Here is a 25,311-nt window from a genome sequence, read left to right as displayed (position 1 = left end):
CACACAGACATCAAGCCGACTGCTGAGTCACCGAACGTCTGTTGTTTTAGCAGATGGTGCTTAACATTCCCAGAGCGTCTTTTGTCCTTCAGCCTGTCAGAGGATGCAGCTTGATGCAAACAGTTTGGCATCAGTGCTGCATGAAGTCTGACGCTGTGTAAAACAGATCTCATTAGAGCACCAAGTCATGTGGTGCTACAGTGTCAACCTGCTGCAGGTAGTTTATATAAACTATGGCTGAGTCAGCATCAGTGCATCTCATGTTTTACTTTTAGGGCAGAGCCACCCTGATGCAACCACAAACAACTAATAACATGTCTCAGAACCGAAAGTGGATCAAAAAGAGTCCCTTGATGCTTTAGTCCCTTACAGCTGCTTCTAATCCAGAACATGTCTGAGAAGAAGCTGCAGGTGGCGCTGCTGTGGCACCACAGACACCTAGACTTAGGTCAGATGGGTGCAAGCTAGTTAATGTAAAAAATAACATTGTAATCTGGTGTTGTCAGGTCACAGAACCTCCTTAAAATGTAAATGCAAATGTGTGTGTGCATGTGTGTGTGTGTGTGTACCTGTGCAGGTGGACTCTGCAGCGGGTTGTTTTCTAACTGGAGTGACTGGAGCTGTTTCATCTTCCTGTAACACACCGGGATGGTCGACACCTTGTTGCAGGAGAAGTCAAACTTCACCAGAGGCAGATCAGCCAGGTCTGCAGGATGAACACAGGGGAACAGCTTCAGTCACATTGACTTCAGGTTTTCACAGCTTCACTTCACAGTTCAGAGCTTTAGACACAGTTTTCGGGCCTTGCTGGATCACGGAGTCTACAGACTGTTCCTGGACTTCATGTCCAGTTCTGCCCTGAAATGCAGTTTGAACTGCAGGACTTCATATGCACAGGTGGACTCTAGTCAAAGAGGTGGAGCAAACAGGAAGCAGCTGAGCACAATTTGGAGCCACAGCAAAGGCTCTGAAAACTACTGTCAATGAGATCGTACGTTTTTATTTTTGATATGTTTCTAAAAACATGTTTTCACTTTGTCATTATTGTTTCCTATACTGAAGGACACAAGTTGTTTTTAAACAATTTTATTCACTCGCAACTACTAAAGAGTGAAGGGGCTTTGATGAAGCCACTGTGCCTCTTTCCTCTGAGCTTTTAGTTGAGATTAAATCTTTTCCACATGACTTAAGTTAATTTACCATGTTGACCTGAATATAAGATTAGATTTTTCTGGTGATTTGACATTTGACTTGCATGAGTTTCCAACAGCTTGTGTAACACGTTTTGCCGCGAGAAAGGAGATAAATTCCTGACGAGTGAAAACATGTCTCTGATGTCTTAACTACAGAAACTGAATCATCTGTGCACCAGCACGCCATCATGGTGAGATCAGAAACGCTGCAGACTGCCCCAGGAAACTTTTTTTTTTTTTTTTTTATTTACTGAGAATCCAGCTGCAATAGTGGATTCTGTACTGAAGTACTGATCTTCTCTTTGGAAACTTTCCCAAATGCAGAAGTCTGGTCAGATTATTAGGAACCCCTGTGTCAGACCGATCAGTCTAATCCAACAGTCCTGTAATAAATCCTCCTTCATGAAGGTGATAATGTTCAGTTTGTGGTCCAACTGTTTCAGAGACGTGTTGATTCAACTGGTTGATCATTTTGGAGGCTGCTGTTGGACTGAGAGGTGTTTCTGCTATTTTGTTCACTCCCATGAATGAGATTAAATGCAGTGCAACCTCCAAAACAGCCATTAGACTTTAATAAAAGAGCAGAAAGTGGTGCCACCCACCCACACCCACACACACACGGGTCAGGCCGCCAACATGTTTCCCATCACACACAACAATGCAGCTGTTGTTATTTTCAGAGGAGGTTTGTAATTGTTAGCAGCTGAGTGTTTCTGCTCATGTGAACTCATTACAGTCACATACCTGCACATAAAGGGCTTTTATAACTGGACTCATATTCAACAACAACACAGTGATGCAGCCTGCTAACAGTCAGCAGAGCAGTCCGTCCTGAAATAAAGGTGTTAGTCAGTATGGAGGGTGGAAACCAGGTAACAGACTTGTTGTGACTCAAATCCTCTGAAAACATGCATGCAGCCTCAGTCACATTAATAAATTAAAAAATAAAGGCTTTGAAATGCAGCTGGTTAGCTTAGCTTAGCATAACATCTGGAAACCAGCCAGTCTCAGTCCAGAGGGAACAAATCCAACTCCCAGCATCATTAAAGCTCAGTAATGAACATCTTACGTGTATATCACATGTTAATCTGTGTAAAAACATGAGAGAACTGTGGAAGGAGCAGGATCTTTTCAACACAACATGAGGTGGTTCTGATTCTTAGAATTAGTCGCCTTCAATTGTCCATGTTTTGATTAACACAAATGTCAACAATGTCTGATTCAGCTGCTCAAATGAGATGATTTACTGTTTTTCTAGAGGAAACATTACTAATGTTGGGCACTGTTGCTAATTAATAATGAAAATGACTGCTGGCTGCAGATTTTCTGTGTGATGTCACTCTGTATCAGTGTAAAACACATGATCTTCCTTCCTATCCCTCTGTGAACACACTTTGCTGGATGTGTGTGTGGACAGAAACCATCCAGGGACTCATATCCTGCAAAGTGCCACTGATTCGTTGCTGAACAGCCCATCAGTCGAGACAAAGCGATCATTACCGACTCTTCCTGACAGACCCATAATTAAAATCCCTTGTAGGTGGGAATGATGCCGTCTGAGCAGCCATGATGGACGGGGCCGACAGCAGAAAACATCCCTCCACTTACTGGATAAAAATGTATCTGAGACTGTGTTACACACAAATACAGGACCAGTCTCCTGCGAGACTTAAAGGACTTATCACTTTCCTGCAGGTATCACCTTTAACTGGTCCCCTGAATTCAGTGGAGTCAAGCTGGTCCACTCTATTTGTTTACAACACTGTTTTTTAAATGTAAACACAACCCATGACACTTTTAACAACAATGTGAGTTATCAGCAGTTTGTGCCCGACAGGCTCGTTTAGATGTGGATCTTAACGGATCTGGGTATGACGTGGAACCCGATCTGAAATAGAAGCTCACAGCTCACAGGTTGTGCAGCTGCTCCTGCTTCATTATCTTGTTTCGTTAGCGGATGGAATCGAAGGAAGATTTCGATGGTACAAATCTGATGGTGTGACATCAGGTCAGCATCACTGAGAAGACCAAGAGCTACTGGGTCAGCAGCTCAGGTTCACCAGTGTCCACCAAAGCCGTGCACACATTCACGTCACCGACATGAACACATCCACAAGGAGACATGTCTATGACTGCTGAGCATGGGACAGAGGAGTCTGATCTACCAGGAGAGTTCCTAAGATTTCTGGGTCATTCCCTGACCTGCAATGAAGAAGCTCCACATGCTAAAATGGTTCAGGGAAACAGAGCTGCTCTGCCTGTGCTTCCTTTTTCATCACAGACCTGAGTCTTCTCTGATTATAACCTCACCTTCGGCCCTGGCAGGTTCATAAATAAAAGAGCCCTAATTTAACAGAGTAAAACACATTAACTGTATTTCCACAGGGTCTGATCTGAACAGGAAACCGCCCATCAGCAGACACACAGTCACACTAGGTGGCATCTGTCCAGATGAGCTCCAGAGGTTTGTGGCCATCACTGATCTCTTATTTCAGACCTCTGGGGACTGGAGGTTGGTCCTCGGTCACACTGAGGGCTCGGTGTATTTTTGGGGACTGGGAAGGGTGCGGCAGTGCACACAGAGTCGCTGTGGTCGCACATGCAGCTCCCCAAAGTGTTCACAGAAGGGATTGTTCTGTTTCTGTCGACAATACTCAATAAAAGTGACACCACAGCTTTCATACAGTGCACAGCCCTCTGCTGCGAGATACAAAGAACGCTTGATCTAAATTCAGCCTAAAGACAGAAATGACAGGCTGCTCTGAATTACACACTGACAGTCAACAAAAGCTTTTCTAACCAAATCTCACCCACTGTTAGGAAACAACTGGGTAACATCAGTAACACAGACACTGCAGGACGTTGCAGACATGAAGTAGATAAAAACGGACCACGTGGGATAAATCCTGTTGTTCTGTCACAAACTCACCTTCTGGCAGGACGCAGAGGAGGTTTCGACGAACGTTTAGTTCTCGTAACGCTCGGAGTCTGCCGATGTGACGAGGAAGAGCTGTGATCTCATTGCAGCTGATGTCCTGCAGAGGGCAAAACACCACACAGGAGCCTGTAAATCTAATGCTGCACCAGATCAAAACACATGGTCTACACTGGAGGTTATAGTCTCCAGAGATTATTAACTGTTACAGCATCTGTGCCCCTCACAATGAAGAAATATGAAATTCTTCATTGTGCATTAGTATTACAAGGAAAGCTGTGAAAATTAAGTCTCATCCACATTTGTGATGTAATAGTGTATATACAATAATCTACAATCAAAATTTTATACTAAAAAGATGAAAAACAATAACACTGGAAAACAGGATTATTATGTAAACACAGATTCAAATTTAGGGCAGCACAGTGTATGAGTGGTTAGCACTGTTGCCTCACATCAAGAAGGTTCCTGGTTTGAAGCCCATCAGGGGCCTTTCTGTGTGGAGTCTGCACGTTCTCCCTGTGCTTGTGTGGGTTTTCTCCAGGTACTCTGGTTTCCTCCCACAGTCCAAAAACATGTATGTCAGGTTGATTGTTGACTCTAAATTGCCCATAGGAGTGAGTGTGAGTGTGTGAGGTTGTTTGTCTCTATGTGGCCCTGTGATGGACTGGGGACCTGTCCAGGGTGGACCCCTGCCTTTCACCCAAAGAGAGCTGGGATAGGCTCCAGCAGATCCCTGGGACCCTGGTTAGGACTAAGGGGGTCTAGATGATGGATGGGTTCATTTATTCCTTGTTTGTCTTCAAACTCATGTCTGTTTGTTCTTCGAAGGGTCAGAACCAGTCCCTAATGGCTCCTCGTGCCCACACGGGGTGTGAAGAAATCCCTTTGTGAAGCTGAATGCATCTAAACATGCAGAGGAGGCACAGATGTTTGATTTTCAGCCTGTGTGCACCATGCAGACTTCAGCTGCCGTCTGCTGTCGGCATAGTGCTCACAGGCTGCAAACATTGAGATTTCACAGAAACACATTTCACTGAGCAGACACTTGTGGATCCTAATCTTTTTTGGGAGCTGATAACAGGACTATAAAACTAATGACACACATAAATGCAAATTTAGAGATGTCCCAATTCACATTTTTCTGGCCCTTATCCCAAACACTGGACATCTGCTGACACCAAGTCCAATGTGATGCTTCTATTGACTGAAATGTTGAGTCAACATGTTTCTGACACAAGTACGTCAGCAGCAGGCCAGGTCTCACCAGCTCCATGAGGCTGCGCAGCTGTCCGATGCTCTCTGGCAGGCTGACCAGCTTGTTGTTGCTGGCATTGAGGACTCTCAGAGGTAAACTGCACAGGCAGGCCGGCAGAGCGCCCAGCTGGTTCCGACTGCAACACAAACATCACCCACTCACTACAGACAAATCCACAAACACATTATCTTCATGTCACCACATTATCAGGGAAAAGGATCTGCAGTCGCAGTTCTGAAGGGCTTTTCTTACTGTCAGCCTGAATAAATGTCCATTAGCCCTTTTAAATAAACAAACAAACAAATGATCTTGACAACTAGTTTGAATAAGTAAAGGTCATTTCAGAGACAGGAGAGCAGAATCACAATCAGCTTTTCTGAAGACCATGTGAATAATTGAACAGCTAATCCAACACAGCATTAAAATTTAAAGCAGATGTGAACATGTCAACAGTGATACAACAAACATGTTCTACAATATGAGTCAACATCCGCACTCAAGTCTGCAGGTGCTCATCTTATTTCTCTACTGTCTATTGTTCACTGAAAAGGCCGAACGTGGATTAACAGACTTTATGTGTTTTCTACTCTGCTGTTTTATTTCATAGGTCTGTAAATTCAAAGTTTCCTGGGAACAACCATATAAACCACATCATCTGGTGCTAATTCTAATTAAAACAGACACGATTCAACTTCCAGTCACTTCTAACTGCTAAGCTAGTGCAAGATGAGTCACATGCAAATTGTGAAATGTGTCTGCAAATCAGCATAAATAAGAATAAAGTTTCTAACCATAGAAAAATGTATCTGGAAGTCCATAATAAACTCAACACAAGTGACTGGTCTCAGCTTTATTGTAATTAGAACCAAACTACATGTTCCTTTTTTAGGCAATAACACACCTGTAAAATACGACATTTAGCAGAAAGAAAAGTATTGTATTATTAAACTAGTTTTTAATGTGCTGACCAGAAGCTTCTGAATAATATTTTCAAGGATGAAGCTTAAAAAAAAAAAAAAGTCTCAGTCTCATATCTGCACTGAAGGACACAGATGTTTCCACTCTGGTCATGGAAGAGCTACACATTATCTGTATTCAGTTAGTAATTTAACTCTGCTGCACGTTTACAAAGGAACAACAGCTGCGTCAGACCCAGAATGCAACAGCCTCTCAACAAGCCATCACGCTGTATGACAGCAGTGAGTGCATGTACCTGAGGTTTAAGGAGGTGAGTGACTGCAGGCTGATGACGCTGTCTGGGATGGTCCTGATGCAGTTGTGATACAGGTTTAGTGTCTCCAGGGCAACCAGGTGGCAGACCTCCGAGGGGACGTCAGTCAACCGGTTCTTCGACAGGTCTGCAGTGAGAAAACAGAGTTCAATTAATTCTACACCTAAAATACACACGTCTACTAGAAACAAGACAAAGAAAGAAACGAAAAGTGTTATATTAACCAGACCAGTACAGTCTGTGAGTCCTCAGACCTGTCCTTCACAAACTGCCTCATCATTGTTTTTACTATTTACAGTTTTTACTACACACACACACACACACACACACACACACTGCATCTTTAAACTAGTTTACTGATGGGACAGCGGCAACAGGATTTTGGCTTCTGCGCTTATATATCATCCCTACACTCACTGATACAAATCAGTATATCAGAGTCCAGCTCAGCAGCCTCCAGGTCAATGAACAGCTTTGAAACAGCCTGAACATTATCACCTTGATGAAGGAGGATTGACCACAGGACTGTCAGCATTAGATTTAGCTTGGTGTTCCTAATAAATCGAGTGAGTGTGGTGAAAAAACCTATTCACATTGTAAATAGAGTGAACTAACTGAACGTTTATCTGCAGTACAGCTGTGGCCAGACTCAGGGAAGTCGGTCTTTGGCAGAGGGGCAGAGGTCAGATGCTCGAGTACAGGGTCGGTGGCGTCACATCCTGCTGCAGTTCATCAACAACATCGGCCGTAGCCAAAGAAGGCCACGAAATGTCAGGGCCAATTATCCCACATTGTTCTGCTGAGGATGGACTCAGACTCTTGAAAACACATTTTGTTTTGTTTCTGAAGTGAAAACAGAACAAGAGTTCATTTCCTGTGGTGGCAGCAGCCATGGAAACGTCACTGTGTTGTATTTTAATCTGAAGGGTTTAGATTCACACAAAAATCCAGTCCAAAAAATCTCATGTAAGCAAAATTCTCACATCTCACATGACTCATCTTTAGTACTGCAGGAGCCGCACCTGCATCACCTTCATCCCCAGACCACCTGGAGTCACAATCAATCAATCAATCAATCAATCAATCAATACATGTCAATGAGACAGGTTTGGAGACTACCAGTTTCCCTCTGATTCCAGTTTGTGCTAAGCTAAACACATCCTGGACAGAGCTGAACACACTGCACATCTGTGATGTGATTTATGCTGCCTGAGAATGACTTTTAATGTGAATTCATGTCATGATTATTTTTACATATTAAATGGTTTAGACTTCAAAACATCACAAAGGCCAAAACAAACTTTTCAAAAATCCTTCTGAGAAGCTGATTCTACAAATTGCAGCAGGAAAACATGGACAATCATTCGTAGCGGCATCAGCAGCACAGGCAGCATTGCATCATGGGTCATACAGTCACAGGAAGTGCTATTTAAAACTTTGTGGTTAAGAAACAAAGAGCCAGTCAGTGCTGCTTTCATCCTCTGAGCAAACAGCAGCAGACTGACTCAACTGCTGGCTGCAAACACACTGCTCTTACTGGCAGTGTGTGTGTGTAAAAATAATACACTTGAAAATCATAACGTGATCAACACGGCAGTGGACAAAAAAACCCCCCCAAAAAAACACACACATTGGTGCAGCTGCTACCTCTGTGAGGACCATCAGGGATGTAACGCATCCCCTGGACCCTTAACTAAACTTAAACCGGGTTCTAACCTAAAACCACGTCTGAGCTCTCATACAACACATCCTCAAAAGGACAGAAAGAACCTCAGGAAGGGATGCAAGGACACACACACACACACCACTTTCTTCGCGATTCCCTCTATTATCACATATTTTGGTTGGTATTGGCTCTTTGACTGGTTAATTCTCAAATGGACCACCCAGTGCATATCTTCTTCTTCCTATCAATGAAGTCCTTAAATATATAATAAACCAGCTAATCTTAAATGTTTTCTGTTCACTGTGTAGTTGCTGCAGGGAGCCATTTTGAAGGTATTATCCTTCTTCTGTTCCTCATCACTTCCACTTCAGAATGAAATGTTCAGTCTCTGCTGCCAAACTCAAAGTAAGATGGACCTGATAACTTTTATCTAAAGGACATGATCTGCACTCATTGCCAGGAAGTCATTCTGAAAGTTCACTCATTCAAACTACAGGTTTTAAGAGTAACACCTGAAAACAGGCCAAAAACAGGCAGCAAATGTCTCACTAACTACTGACACGTGCCATGAACGAATCAATCTATAAAACACTTTAGCATCAGAGAATCATATTCTCATCATGAGGATATCCTCAAATTAAAAACGACTCTGACACCATGTGAGTCTATTTGGGATTCAAACCTGCAACCACCCAGCTCCTCTAACCTCCGGGGTTCTTCCCTTACTAAAACCTCACACCCTGACATATTTGTGGGAACGCATGCTGACTTGGTGTAGGAGTTTAAGACCACATTCAGCTCTGTGGACGTGTCAGGACTTGCAGCGGCAGAGAAACAACCAAACCCTGCAGCACATGACTCAAGGTTTCGGTCTGTTGTTCCTGATGCTGAGCTGCCGATAACGAGAGGCATGAATGAGGGTTCAACTGCTGCTCGTGCTACTGGGTCAACCTTCATGTGTACGAGGAGGAATTACAAACCTCAAGCCTTCAGTTTGGTTTCTATTTAAAGCACATTTCTTACAGGGAACAATAACTGAACAAAAGATGACTTGACCAACTTCCTAACAACCACAGTCCAGTGAGCACAACAAAACCAACATTTATCTTAAGACAGATGAAGTCCTGGTGCAGTAAATACCAACAACACATACACCACACCCTGTGTCGCAGGCGTGGGGCTTCCTGTGTTAATAACAACACCCTCCCTCTCTCACAGGAAGTGATCTCATCAGGGTCATGAAGTGGGTCGGAGTGTCAAAGTATGACCTCCAGCATGAAGACACCTAACTAGTTAGTCTTCTTGAACCAGTTTCATTTCACATGTGCAGAAGGAAAAGCTCTGCAGTAAATCAGATGCACAATCAGGTGCAAACTAAAAACGACTGGATCTTAGTTCCTGTAGTTTGGCTGCTGATTTGGTCACTTTTCAACACCGTTGGAGCAAAACAGATAATGCTTCCCGAAGAACAGGGACCCACTGATCTTATTACTCTCAACTTGAATAAACAGAAATCAGTGGGAAAAGGAGAGTGGGACAAAGAGAGACCAACAACCAGGGTTAGCATGGCTTTGGCTTTTTCACATGGAGAGAGTTCAAAGCAGCCAAAGGACTCACATTGGATCCACAAGGGGCCTTCTTCCTCCTGGATGTGTTAGCATCTAAAGCTAACCTGTTGGTTCTGGTAGCATTAGCCACCTAGCATGGTCCTGATTGGTCCTGATTGGACACTGTGCCAGGATAATCAGTAGAAAAGTACTGAGGTTGGCAGCGTCTGGTTGAAGAGAAGTACAAAGACTTGCACTGTGCAGACGCTGGGACAGAGCACAGGAATGTGGAGGCTGAGCAGCTGAGATGCAGGAATGTTTCCTGCCCACTGATGAACACAAAGCTTTGTCATCTAACAGTGACAGGGAGGGAGGCTGGAAGGAGGGGAAACAATATTAAAGTCCATTTAACAGTGCACCAGATTAATGGCTGGTCAGCTCATATAAGAAACAAATCAAACCTGCTGGTTTATTTCATTGTGAAGCCCAAACCCACCCAGAGATGCTCCATCTGCTGTGTTTACATTCAGACATCAGCACTAATGTCATGAAAAGTTTATGTCTCGGCCATTTAACCTGGCCAACATTTCACCCACACACTTTCAAGACTTATCCATGTTATGAGCTCCCGAAACTTTCATAACCAAACAGAACCAAGAAAATTGTTTCTATATTTGCTTCCTGTTAAAACCAGGCCCCCTTAGTCCGGCCGGAAACTGTATTTCCTGATGTATTTCCAAAGATGTTCGGCTTTAATTTAACAAAGTCCGACAAACTAAATATCATTTGAAAGCAGAAAACCTCACGATCCAAACCGTATAAACCAATTTAGGATGAAATGATCACAGCGACAACAGGTCTTCGATGTTTAACGAGAGGTAATTCTTACCTTTGCTCATGTGCAAAGATCCACACACGGACTGAAACGTCAAGTGTCGCATATCGTTCTGTTCCGTAAAAGTCCGATAAACAAACTGCCTCCAGGTTTTTAGTCCAAAAGACGAATTCTCGTTGAGAAAAAGCCATAAAACCATCATCCTTCACTTGTCGGTCTTTAAAAAGTTTGATTCGCTGTTTATTTACCACAAACAAACAAACAAACAGACGGTAGATTTACATTCTGCAGACTCCCCGTTTTCCTGGATTCAGTTTTATAAAACCCAAAGTGTCTCCAAACTGTAGTTTTTACCGAAACAGGCGCCGCTCGAAGATTTTGTTTGTTCCGCCATTTTCTCACGTGGCTCACGCACCTAAACGTACGTACTCGTAGCGCATGCGCCATATGCACTCATGCGTTTGTAGTCCGGTAGTGGTAACAACGTGTCTGGCGGACAAATATTAAAATCGATTAAGTTTTGCGCATCGGTCCAGAATCATTTTAAAGGGAACGACGATGCATCGTAAAAAAAGTAATAAACCTGTTTCCATGTGTCACGTTTAAAGTGCAGATCAGGTCCTTCACATAAAACATATCAGGCCCATCCTTCAGTTCCTCTCTGAAGTGAAGTCATAAACTCATTTTTCTGTTTTTCTAAAATTGATTACATAATGTCTGTATATATGTTTGCAGCAGACAACTGTAACCGAACAAATATACATATAAATAATAATAATAATATTAAATAAATAAAGTGCAATAAAACTTATTCTGATTGTGATGAGCAGAAGGAAAACACATTCAAACTGGCTCCCTGCAGCAACTACACAGTGAACAGGAAATAATAGTAATTTCAAATGTCATTTATTAAAATGACACAAGTGAACAGTTTTCATTTTAGGATTTAATCCATTTAATAAAATCTGAGACCAGCTCTGTGAAAGCTGCCTCAGTGTTTTCCCACAGTCTTTCCGTCGTGTTTCTTCCAGTAGGACGTCTGGACGTCAGAGTCTCCCACAGTCCAGCTTTGCCTGCTGTGTCCAGGAGAGGGTGGCTACAAACAGCTTTAAGGACCAACGTTAATGAACCAACGTTAACGAACAGTTGGAAGTAGTTGGATTCATTTCACACACAACTGTTGATATGAAAAATTGTACCTGTGTCAACATATTAAAACCTTTTATCAGTTAAACATGTCTTATTAAACATGTCACAGTGGTGAAGCAATAACTGGTAAATACGTGCACGTGTGAGGATCAGCATGGACCCAAAGACATGATGTGTTTTTCTTACATCAAGTATGTAAAGGTTAAGACCCACCACCTAAACTGACCGTGATTCCAGACGTCACACTTTCAGTGGTTTACCACCACACCTCAGCAATTTCCTGAAGTAAAACCCAGATCAAACATGAACTGAAGCATCTGTTAACTATTCTGCATGTTTATATGTGTTGACTGGCTGATTTCAGCTCTGCAGGCCTGTTCATGTTAGTAGATGATTTGATGCAGTGTGTTTCTCATGTTATCATGTTATCATGTTACTCCACAGGGTAAAGTTCAATTCTGCAGAGTCAGGTTGGCTGAGCAATGATGAACTGTGTGTGTGTGTGTGTGTGTGTGTGTGTGTTTTACAAGCTGCATCCTCAGGTTGCAGGAAAGGACAAGACTCCTCCCTGCAGTACAGGCTGACAGGCTTTATACACACACACACACACACACCCACACCCATACAACCAAATGACTCAGCACTAGTGAAGAACGTCGCGAAAAAAACATGAAGAAAGAAATGAAGGTCTGAGAGGAGGAGAAACAGAGTAAGGAGAGGAAGAGTAAGAGATTATACAGCTGAGTAAGAGGCTCTTTGGTTACTGCCACACACACACACACACGTGCACACACATGAAACCACTTAGTTTGTCTGAATTGTGGATTCAGAACAATAAAGAAGTCATGTGATCATCAACTCGACCTGAAGTGACAGGACTTTAAAGGCCAACACTGATTTTGATTTTATTGGAAACATAAATAAGACAAACGTGTCTGATTAGTTTTAGATGCGAACATGGGGACTGTTTGAATCAGCGTTCACTCTCAGTGTCCGACACATTTGCACTGTTTGGTTTGCAGCTGTAGTCAGACGTGTTAGATTCATTTCTAAATAACTTAGCGACTGTCAGTCTGTGCTTTATCACCAAAACCCTGTTGATTTTAGAATTTATCCCATTTGTTTCTGTCTGATCCCAAGAAACAAACTAATTCAAAAACAGTTTTCATTTTTAAAACATTCCCCAGATGATCTGTGCAATATCAACAATATCAACGTCGTCACTATGTTTCATCAACTTTATCTGCTGCGGCCACCATCAACTGATCTCGATTTTGTCTTTTCTCACACTGATCAAAAAGTAAATTTTAACTAATTCAACGTGTCACCCAGTCCTGTCCTCAACCAATCAGAACTCAGCATGGTCCTATGATACTAATAACACGCCACAGACTGTGGACTTTTGGTCAGAGCACAGTAAAAACACACTGGGTCCAGTAAAGAGTCCAGAGTGCAGATGTGGGCTCAGACTCAGGGTGTGTGTTGAGGGGGGGGGGCAGAGGAAATGGTTTTCTTGGCGGTGTCCTCACCACTTGCTGACTACAAAGGAAACAACCAGATCTGAGACGGATGGAGTCGGTCCAGGAAGCTGAAGGTGCTGCCTCAGACTCTGATATTGCTGATGAGGGGGAGGAGGATGAGGAAAATCTGCTTTGCTTCAGTAGCTGCTGCTGTCAGCAATAAGTTGTGATGTAACACAAACACACTACTACAACATGAACTGATGTGGATCAGAAAGTGATACAGGAGCAGCTGCATCGGTTCAAAACCACAGACTCAAACCAAGTTTTTTTTTTCCCAAACAGCCCAAGTTAAATATGGACTTCTGTGCTCCAGCCTCAGTGTGAGTGTGTGTGTGTGTGTGTGTGTGTTCATACATATGTGATGCCAGTGACTCAGGTCTTGGTAAGAAAAGCTTTGCCACTAAACCCTGAGGCCAAAGTCAAAGACAGGCGTAAACAACTGACAAACAATGTTACAACTGTGTTGAATGAGAGCAGAAACTTGAGGGGAGGGGCAGTTGGCCTGCTAGCTACACACACACACACACACACACACTCACTTTATTTTACACTAAATAAAATCTTAATTAAAACTAAATATCAACTGAATCAAATCAAGATCCCTGAATCGATATATGGCTCAAAATGTGAGACACACACTGACTGTTGTTTGCATCGGCTGCTGCACCAATATGTCTTCCTGTTTTATATTTATCTTCAGACCAGAAAATGCATATTTGCAGTCAGTCCAAGGGTTTTCATTTCTAAACATGGATGCACTGTGTGTGTGTGTGTGAGAATGACTGGTCCTCCCACAAGAATTCTACATGACCTATTTGTCGACCCACATCAAGCGGCCGCAACCTCATTCATACGTACAAAACAACTCACACACACACACACACACACACACGGATCCCAAATTCTTTTCTTGTGTTATGGGAACATTCCTCATGCTCCTGTTCTGGTATAATTGATGCTATCTGCCACAGTCATCCTGAGTCATGTGTGGGACTACAGAAGCTAAATTCCTGATCTGACACTGTGCAGTGAGTTGGTCCATCAAACTGTGTCCCCCCGTCTTCTCCCTAAGCTGCGTCATCCAGTGACAGGACTGTGCTACACCTGCAGAGGGAGGAAGACGTGTCTTCACAGTGTAAATGACACTGTGTCATGAGAGGGAAAGTTACTGCTACGCATGTTTGCAAAAACTAACAGCAATAGAGAAACATAGTCCTCAGGAATCAGGGCGAGAGAAAACCAGGATCCCAGTTTTGTTTTAAAGTGTTGATTCCTATTCTCAACAGCTGGTGCAGCTGTGAAGTGAAGATACTGTGTTAAACCCACAGAGGTCAGTACCTGTGGCCTGACACACACATCTCACCTTACAGCTGCCTCACAATGTGTTTGTGCTCTTACATTCACCTTGGTCCACTGTGAAGACACGTCCAACATCCTGCTCCTTATATTCCAGCATCTGCACATTTTGATGTTTTCATATCACAGTCCAAAGGAAGTGCTAACATCTGACTCAGCGGACTGATAACGGTGCCAGTTTACCAGAACAAATACAGAAGACCAGTCTACCTGAATCCATGAACATCCTGTTTTCATCTGCCAGTGGTCCTAAAGCTACAACATGATTATCTCCCAAACTAGACAAACAACAATTTCACTTTTTCATGTTTCTTACACAACTGAGGCTCAGACTCTGCCTTTTTAAACAGACCATAAAATCTCTGGTCCAGCCACTTAAATAGAGGCTTTGGTGACGCACTGACAGACATCGCTGCTCTGAGGCTGTTCATGGGATTTGTTGACAGTAAGAAAACTATGAAACACCAGCCTGATCCAATCAAATGCTCTTTTTCTCTCCAGCTCCCATTTCCTCGTCCTGTTTCCTTCGCTCCATTTGTCTGGGTCTCTGTGTTTTGTTCTCCAGAACGACCGACACAAACTATTACATAACAGAGCGACTAGTTGGAGTGAACATCCACCCACATCAGCTCACTCTGAGAACAGCCGAGCTTCATGCGGAGCACACAACCACCGCTGCCATTTGAATTCCCTTTTTTGGACAAAACAAACACAAAGAAACAATCTGTGTGTGTGTGTTTGTTCTGTTGTCCCATAATTTACTCATGACACAGAGGAGGACAAGGTTTCGTCACTCGTCCCACTTTCCTGCCTCCTTGGAAGGAAAAATGGGACGAACACCCAGAAAGATCAGTCTGGTTCTGTGTCATGTACACAGCCACACAACGGAATCATGATGGCGCGCACACACACACACACACACACGCACACACACACTCACTATGTAGGTTAGGGGAGCAGCACACACCAGATGTCTTTTTTTTAAAGGCAGCCTGTCCTTATTTTATTAGTTCTCATATACGTGCACGAGGACACACGTGCACACAAGAGTCCAGTCAACAGGAGCCAAGAAGATGTAAACAATGCAGCTGTAGACACGTCCAAGGCTCAATGTGCTTTATCTCAAATATGAACAAACTAACATCAGTCACACTGAAACACCTGTAACATTCTTCTCTTCCCTCTGTCACAGAACATTATTTATTCCACACAGTAACTATTACCACCAACAAACACTCGTTTATTGTTAGAAAGCTGTGAGTGATGGACAGCAGGGTGTCAGTCCTCAAAACCCTGAGAGAAACATCCTGTCAGTCGTGCACAGTAACAGACACAGGGTCAGATTATCCTGCTAACTCACACTCACGTCTGCAAACGATGACAAAGAACAATAAAAATGAAAAACCATTTAACATTTAAACTATTTTGATAAATGGTTCATCAGTAAAATCACTGACTAAATGAAATGTCAATCGTGCTTGTTCCCTTTTCTCTAACATGAGACTGTTCTGGTTTTTGTTTTTCATGAACACGGACAAAATCACAAGGTCAGAAAAATAACGGCCTGAAAATAAGACGATGTTTTTTCTGGTAATGTTTGTCTCAGTGTGGGGGTTTTCAAGACGCAGACAATTCCACGAGTATTAACATCACATATTCATTCAGCGTGGAAAGAGTGTCTCCTGCAGTGTTGCATTATGGGTAGCTATAAGCTTAATGATGCCAGACCAGCGAACGCTTTCATCCATTTAAAGTGACTCTATTAGTGCCGATCAGCCATGAAACGGTTTCATTAGCACATTTTAACCTACTGGAGCTGGTGTGACACGTTACACATCAGACAATTCACGAGAGCCAACGACTCACGGCGTCTCTCGATGTGTTTGCTGCAGACACACACTGGCGCCTGAATCACGTGTCCTGCAGCCAAGAATCACAGAATCACAGACGTCTGAAACCTCCTGCCACATCAACACGCTCGGCAGGAGAGAGTGACTGAAAACACGCCACATAAAACTGGAGCTGACGAGGTTCTGATGTTGGACTTTTATGTCTTATAATCACAGTCGTCCAGTCATCGGACTAATCTCTTCTGTTCAATTACTCTGGAATCAAGTATAAATTGCATGACTCCAGAAACTAATTCCACAAACCCCTTGAAAACATCGAGGCCTAATTTCTAACCAACCGACCTAATAATTGTCATTTAATTAACAAAAGAGGGGCCCACTGGTTTCACTCCTCCATGTTGATGTGAAACACATGAGAGCAAACCTCCTCAGCCAGGTTTCATCAACCCTCAGATCCACTTGGACCTGATCAGGCTCTGCTCGTGGGCCAGACCTGAGTGGACCCACAAGGATGAGCACACGGACTGCACATGTACGTGTGTGTGTGTGTGTGTGTGAGACGTGCTCCACTGTGCAGCCTCCCGCTGTATCAGCTGTATCAGCTGTTTTCCATCTGGCAGTCGCACAAGAACAAAAGCTGTGCGTGTCTGACCCAGTGACCGACAGACAGTCTGGATGAGGCCTGCAGTGGATTTACAGCGTTGAGGTGATTACTACGGCGGAGCTCATAATATCGATCAATAAAGAGAAAGTGCATTTTAATTTCACACATGTTCAGTGCTTGGCATTCAGGCAGCTGCTGCAGATACTGGACAATCACAATGTGATGGTCTTTACAAATCACTGCTTTTAAACTACACACACACACACACACACACACACACACACACACAAGAAAAGATGAGATGAGGAATAAAACCTGTGATGGTGAAGAGACAGAAACAGAACAGCAGCAAAGAGACAGAGGAAAATGTGTAAAAATAGGAAGAAAAAAAGAAGCAGAGGAAAAGGAGGAAGAGTGTTGGCGGGCTGAGCTTTTAACAGGATTAGAGAGGGGGAGTTTCCTCAAACTGGCAACCCACCAGGCATACTGTCAACACAAACACACACACACACACATCAATTACAAAAAGACCCCCAGCACTGACCCACATCTTTCTCTGCTGTCAGCGTGTCACTGAACTGAAGTGCACAACAACAACACACCACCCCCTGCCAGACACACAGCTCAGTGTTTTTATATTTAAAGGAAAAATATCATGTTGCGTTTTGTCTTTTTGAGTCGAATATGTCGACACAGTTTGTCACAGTGAAAAAGATGTGTGGAAAAAAAGATGCCAATACAAATAAAGTTTGATTCAAAGACATGAGAGTCAAACACCTGAGCAGGTGACGCTGCCAGACACCACAGGCTTTAGTCCATATCTGGACAGATTTCAGTTTGTGGGACTTAACGTCACAGCCCTTCATCTGCCTGGATGTGGATTAATTCTGTGTGTGTGTGTGCGTGTGTGTGTGTGTGTGTGTGAGTATATGTGAACACATATTATGAATGTTGGCTTCATGGTGAATTAAGCCTGCAGGAGTGTAGTATGGAAAGTGTGTGTGTGAACCACTTATGGATGAGTGTTTGTGTGTGTTGTGTCGCCAGAAGGATTGAAGTGGGAGATCGAGGTGTGTGTGTGTGTGTGTGTTGGGGTGAAGTTGGCCTACATTTGGAGGGATGAGAGGCTGCTCCTGTTTATTTATTCAAAGGGCTCCTGCATCAAACACAGATTTAAAAAACACAGATTATCTCACTGCAGAGCTCCACATGGAGCTTTACATGTTCATTACACAGAGAGGAATCAGTTTATTATAATAATATAGTTTCACACAGTCTAACTCAGTAGTTACTAAACTGTAATTATTCCCATTCACAGACTGTTGTTATTGCTGTTGAGTGAAGCAGTGTAAACAACAAACCCAAATCAAAGGGGATTATGGGTAGATGGCAGCAGGTCCTGAAATCCAAAATGAGGTCTGGACTGATTCTGTTCAGGCAGAAGAGGTAAAAACCAGTAGTGAGGTCATTGGTCAGCTGGTTAGGGCGTCAGTCGACACAGCACATAGTTCTGGTACCAATAGAAAACAGATTTTATTTTGGGAATAAAAACATGTTTTTCACCAAACGTCTTTCTCTTTTAGCCACAAAGGCTCAAAGTTTAAATACAAGGAGCCACATGAAGTTCACCTGAATGAAATTCTGTGTAAAACTACCTGGTTAAAGAATAAATGCACAGGTTGAGGGATGATACCCAGTCCTGTAAAAACATAGACCTGCTCTGTGGTTTTACCTGGGACTGTCCTCCCTGTAGAGACCTGCTCAAAGATTTACAGCCGTCCTGCAGGTCCTGAAGCAGCATGTTGGACCATAAACTACAAGACACGTGTTGTCTCAGACAACGAGCTTTGATGAAAAGATGATAAGAGTTGGAAAGATCAGGCACAAGGACGGATTCTGTCCTAACCCAGTCATGCTGGCAACTCTGTGAGGACGTATCTGGGTGCTCCTTGGAGCTACATGCTAACATTTGCTAATTAGATCTAAACGCAGCAGGGACTAGAGCTGAGGCTGATGGGAATAACAGTAAAAGTCAGGATTAATCCTGTGGGAACACTAATCTCTCCAGGACTCTCCAGGACTCTCCAGGCTGTGACGAGTGTGTGCTGCAGGTTTAGGTCCTGCAGAGCAGCAGGTGAAGAAAAACACCTCCAACGTGGATCTGAACCGTGACGAGATGGAGGAGACTGCAGATCTGAGCTGTAAGTGAAACTGGGCTGAAGCGTTTATTTATTTATCTACTGCAGGAAGTGGAGATCAAAAAGTTATGATGGAACGTGCGACCTCATGGTGTCACGACTCGAGGCCAGTAAAGTGGCGTCGTCTGATGTACAAAGATCTTTTCTGTACAGACGCAGCGTCACTCGCCACAAAGAAAAGTTGACAGAAAAGAAAGGACGAGGTTTTCACAGACTGACTCAGTCCTGAAAGTTCAGATTCTCTCTGAACAGTCAGGTCAGGTCTCAGGTCTCAGGTCTCAACAAGTGGATCTGAATGGACCTGAGTGGAATTAGGTTTGTTTTCAGAACAAGCTTTGCTCTGATGAGGGAACAGGAGTCTGCTGTGACATTACATAATTATTATTAGATTGTCCATCAGGCCATCACAGGCGGACTTGTTTCATCTGTCCAGTTCTTTTCTGAACAAATGGTACAGCTGTTTACTGACTCCCTGCAGAAACGTCTAATGTAGAACGAAGCAGAAACAATAGCAGCTGTCGGTCAACTGCAGCTCTACTCCACAGTGAGGCGGGGGATCCTTGGTTTCCCTGACAGGAAAAGAAGTGAACTGTTGCGTCCTGAGAACAATGAGGTGGGGGGCGGCCACTTCCTGTCTCTGTGCCGGTGTCAGATAGAGAAATACAACACCACCCAACGTCTTCAGGTTTGTTTCTGCTCCACCTGCTCTCGCTGGAAGAAACCGACCTCCTGACTACAGTTCTCCTCAAACAGCCACGTGTGACTGATGACTCCTGTTGGTCGACCACAACGGAAAAAAGGGATTTCTTCCATTATTACACTATTTTCTCTTCATCCCTAATTCCTTTAGGCTTTATGTAATGTCTGCTTGTCTGCTGTGCTACAACTCAACATTGTTTTAATTGTCTGCTCTAAAAGAGAATTTTACAAGATAAATTTGTTTATTACTCTTCTGTACTTAACTTTCTTACCATTACCACTGCCTGATACCAGCTGCACATATATGGACCTGACTGACTGATCAGTCCAGCTTTACTTCAAATCTCCTGTTGTGTCTGAGCAAAGAGCCTGAACACAAAGTTGGTCAAGAGTTGTAGGGTCGGTACCAAAACCCAGCACCAATATGGAACAAGATCTTATATAATCAAAAGCTCTTGGACCAAATCACAACGTAGATTTCAGAGTCTCCTTTCGCTGACAGTTCAATGGTCGGGGGAATTATTTGCCCTCCGGGGCGCAGAACCAGACTCTCCTGGCTGCAGAGGATCCACCGTACATCACCCGCTAAGGCTAGAAGACGACACCTCCTGTTAGCTAGTGGCTGCCTTCAACACCATCAAAGTGTCCGAAGCCAAACAGTGGCTGTATTTCACTGAGAGGATTCCAACTGTGTGTAAAGCAGCAGCTTTTCCTCAGGTTAGTGCGGTGACGCTGGTCGTAAACCAGGACACCTGCAGCTGGAACTGGCTCCACTCCTCAGGTCAGAGGTAACGTGAAAGAGATTAGTGTTGGACGTCGTCAGCTACGCTCCAAACTTCAGCTTGTGTCTCTATCTCTATCTATATATTGGACTGTTGTTGAGTCCAGTCCAGTACTGAGTTCCAGTAAAACACTAATGCGGCCTGTATTCTGTTCTCTGTGGATCAGCTTAAATCAGGCTGACAGGAGTTGACCTTCATTCTGTTTGACTGTTTTATTCTACCCCCCCCCCCCCCGGTGCTCTGGTTTCATCCTGCTCTGGTGTCCCTGTAGCTGCGAGATCCAGGAACCATTAACCCCTCTCCATTAACTGCTTCATTCAGGTGAAGATTAAGGTGGAGGTTCATGTTAAAGCATGAGGTCAGGATAAACAACAGGCCTGTAGTTTCACCGACCTGTGACCTCAGTGAGCGTCAAAAGGTCGAAGGTCGGCACCGTTTTCTCTTTCCTATGTAAAACTGTCAGATTAATGAAGGTGTTAATTCAACACACCCGACTCCGCCGCCCTCTAACTTCCTCACAGCTTTAAATACGAGGGTGTGTGTTCCTCAGCTGTCCTTGGGTTCAGGTGTGGCTGAACACTGAGCGGAGAGACTCTGCTCTATCCCAACGCCACATCACATTCCTGGGAATCCACAGCTTCCTCTGCATGTGAGACGTGAAAGAACAGGAAGGAAGAGCGGTGAGGTGGAGGAAGTGATGGTGGGAAACTCTGCCAGGTGCATCAAGCCTCGGGTGACACACACACACACACACACACACACACACACACACACACACTGTCTTAACAAACCCCACGTGTAAAGTCAAACTGACACTGAACACACCCTGAGTGTCACAGCCCGATTCTTCCCCCACTGAGTCCAGAAACCAAAAAATAAAAACCACGAGTGAGACTCTGCTGCTTCATCAGCACCAAACACACACGCTGGAGTTTGTTCTGACCCACAACGTAAAAAACTGTAATATTCTGGCAGCTGGAAGCCAGAAAATCCTGTAAATAACAAAATATTACTGTCTCATAAAAATACAGTCTGTGGCTTAATGTTTTTACTATTCCTGCTAAAATATGACTGAAACAATGAAGAGATTATTAAAACAAATCATGTTTCTGTTGATCAAACTGAGGAAATGCCTGTGCAAGTGTATCCAAACCTTTGACTGGTCCTGTACTATCATATACACATAAATAATTTGGCCGATATGTCGATGTCCGATTTTCTTTTTTACTGCATAATATCAGTATCAGCACCAAATAACCCATATGGGTCAGACTCTAGTAGTGACGAAATGTAAGAAGTAACAAAAGAGAGGAGGAGAAACTGGAGTCTGAATAAGTGGGAGGATTAAAAAAAAAAAAAGATTCTGGTCTGAAATTTACCGCACGTCTATTTTTATCTGGATCTGTGATGTGAGCCAAGATGGAGGTCAGGCTGAAAAAATCCTGCAGATGGTTGAAATATGAGGCACAAACATGTAATCTTATGTAATCTCTCTCTGCATGCTTCACACACACACACACACACACACACACACACACACACAGAAAACCACGTACACACACTCGTGCACATTACACCCAGTGCAGATACACAGTGTTACCAACTGCCTACTCGTCCACCTCTGAGCAGCAGCAACAACAGAAAGTAAAACTGGGGAGTTTCTGCAGATAAGAATGAAACTGATGAAACACAAACTCACAGCTGAAGCTCAGCTCACAGTTAATCAGCAACGCTTTTTATAATCAGTCCAGCTCATTGTTAAAACATGTGCAGCTCAGAGACCTGGATTTATTTGTACTGTGGACACTTTGTGCTTTAGATGCAAACTATTAACTGACCAATCAAGAGAATGATGAAAATAATATTGTTGCTCTGACAAAACAAAACATCTCAGGATTTAACTCCATTATAGTCACAGTATAATGACTGACCATCCATCATCTGTACCCCCTTAGTCCTAACCAGGGTCCCGGGGATCTGCTGGAGCCTATCCCAATTTGGAGTCACCAATCAACCTGACATACATGTTTTTGGACTGTGGGAGGAAACCAGAGTACCTGGAGAAAACCCACACAAGCACAGGGAGAACATGCAAACTCCACACAGAAAGGCCCCTGATGGGTTTCAGACCAGGAACCTTCTTGATGTGAGGCAATAGTGCTGACCACTAAGCCACCATGTTGCCCATTGACTGACTAATCAAACAAACACTGTAACACATGCAGAAATAAACAAATAAACAAATATTAAATGAACTAGACACTGCATGTCCACCTCACTGCACTGTTTACCCTTAAACACACACACACACACACACAGAGCTGATGCCATAAGAAACAGAAAGAGCAGACTAACTGGTTGGTTTGGTTTGGAAATCACCTTCCTTCACATTTCTGTTACTGGACTCGTCAAATCCCCCAAAATCCCACAGCAGAGCCCAGGTCCACCATGGGGGTTCCCGTCTGTTCTTACGCTTGGACAGACTGTAAGAGGCAAATATCAAACATGCAGTGGGGAGTAAACTGGTGAGAGCTGAAGTTGCACTGGTTATGTTACTGGTACTGCTTCACCAAACAGGGAAATAAATGATGCTTCCTTTTCTGTCTGTCACTACTGACGGTAAAGGTCTCGCACTACACCAGAACTGACCTAACTGTGATACTGGAAAACCACAATCCAGAACCAGTAACTCTGGTTGACACAGGTATCAGCACTGCACCTTAACGTCAGGTGACCCCACCATAAAACTGAAGAAGCTCCAGCACTAACCAGCTGTGGAGCTGCCGCTACAAGGCACACTCCTGTTGGAGGAGGTGACAGACCAGGCCGAGACTCTGCACCTGGAAACAGGTAGCTCGCCAGTGTGGGTGGGTTTTAGATTCAATACAAGAGTCTGGGTGTTCGAAACCCCAGTCTGCAGGAGGTCTGACCCCAGCAGGGGTCTCTGAGAAAGGAAAAGCAGACATGTTGCATGTCAGGGTGAAGCATCACTGGACTGGATGTTCATCTGAACATCCCTCCTGGACACTTCTGGTTACAGACTCTCCACCTCCCTGCAGTCTGAGCAGAACTCTTTGGTAAAACACAGGTAGAGATGAACATATCATTATTATAACAAAGCTGGAGCTCTGACACCATGACAGGCCTGACCCTGGTGCTACCTCTCAGTGGGTTCTTTGTGACCCCATAACAGAACATCTTCAGGTCCAGTGAGGTCTGTTCTGTGGACCCGACGCAGCTCCACGTTTGAACACAAACTGCACCAGAACTACAAAGACAATCCCCTTGAGTCCAGCAGGTGTGACTGAGTGCACCTGCATGTCTCAGAAAGCCACACAAACATCTGGCCAGATGTTCTGGGTCAGTCTCTTCCAGAGCAGGTTCATAAACAGTTTGTTTTGATCTCATCACTTTTCTCTCAGTGCAAACATTTCAACAACTTCTTTCCTGCAAATGAAACAGCCAGACGAGGCTGTTTACAGCTGTGGACGGATTTATAGGAAGTGCTGGGGAATTCCAGCTCAGGCCCACTAACACCGAGGTCTATCACAAACACCCAGTCCCCGCTTTGCCCCGCACGCACACACACGCACACACACGCACGCATTAACGCGAGCAGGACGTATTTTCCACGCATCGTTTGGTGCCGCTCGGCAGGTCAGGTCCCGTCCAAACTTCTTCCACAGACCGAGGGTCGATTCACGCACATGACGCGCACACGCCGCTGGTGCTTCATTGAACAAACACACTACAGATTTTGGAAGAACGAGCTATAAATAAACACCGGAGACTGGGGGGCAGTGCGGCTGAAACGCGTTGCCGCCCAGCACCGGGTCCGTCCACGGTGCCGCACAGACCCTTACCTGCCTCCACCGTGTCCGTCAGGTCGTGGTTGGCCGCTGTCCGGGGAAACTCCTTCAGCTTTCGAGAGCTGAGGTTGAGGACGCCGCTGGCCGCCGCCTCCTCCAGTGCCCGCTCCAAGCCCCGGTTGGGCGGAAGGTTTGCACCGACGCCGCCGTGAGTCTGGATCGACGGAGGAGACCCGAGCTGGGAGAGAGGAGGGCGAGCCGAGTCCGGTGCCAGCGTCGCCATAACGTCCCCCTCTCCGCGGCGTCTGTGTGCGGTATATCCGAGAGAGAGAGCCGGAGCGCGGGGGTAGCTAACAGTCAGGCGCGCCGTGCCGTGCCGTGCCGCGCGTTGTCTTCCCTTGTATGGCAGACGCCGCGTCTCCGCTGGTGCGGTGCGTCAAGCGTCACAGTTGAGAGACGGCGCGACATCCGGTCGTCAACCTTCAAAATCCAACATCCTGCGTCTTCTGATGTTTCACAAAAACCTGAATAATCCCAGTGTGGAAACACAGACCAGTTTGTATTACTGGGATAACAATGTTCATCCTGTGGAATAAAGAAAACAACAAAAACAATGACACACAACAGCTTAATCATTAACATACATATGAAGTGAAATTTAAAATAAACACTTGGA

General features: G+C 44.3%; 1 protein-coding gene across 4 annotated transcripts in view; it reads right to left on the bottom strand.

Moving 5' to 3' along the window:
* lrch1 (leucine-rich repeats and calponin homology (CH) domain containing 1) overlaps nt 1–25,071 on the bottom strand; it is a 50,528-nt gene extending 25,457 nt beyond the window's left edge. For all 4 annotated transcript variants that reach the window (XM_026295223.1, XM_026295224.1, XM_026295220.2 and 1 more), the window contains exons 1-5: nt 24,690–25,071; nt 6,600–6,744; nt 5,396–5,522; nt 4,123–4,228; nt 570–706 (exon numbers count right to left, since the gene is read on the bottom strand). In XM_026295223.1, coding sequence (XP_026151008.1) covers nt 570–706; nt 4,123–4,228; nt 5,396–5,522; nt 6,600–6,744; nt 24,690–24,918 — 744 coding nt within the window. In that variant the 5' untranslated portion in view covers nt 24,919–25,071. The remainder of the gene's footprint in view (nt 1–569; nt 707–4,122; nt 4,229–5,395; nt 5,523–6,599; nt 6,745–24,689) is intronic.
* Between the last annotated feature and the right edge of the window lie 240 nt (nt 25,072–25,311).

The sequence above is a fragment of the Mastacembelus armatus genome, chromosome 21, assembly GCF_900324485.2.
Source record: "Mastacembelus armatus chromosome 21, fMasArm1.2, whole genome shotgun sequence".
Lineage (NCBI taxonomy): Eukaryota > Metazoa > Chordata > Actinopteri > Synbranchiformes > Mastacembelidae > Mastacembelus > Mastacembelus armatus.
This window is presented reverse-complemented; position numbering and strand designations above follow the sequence as displayed.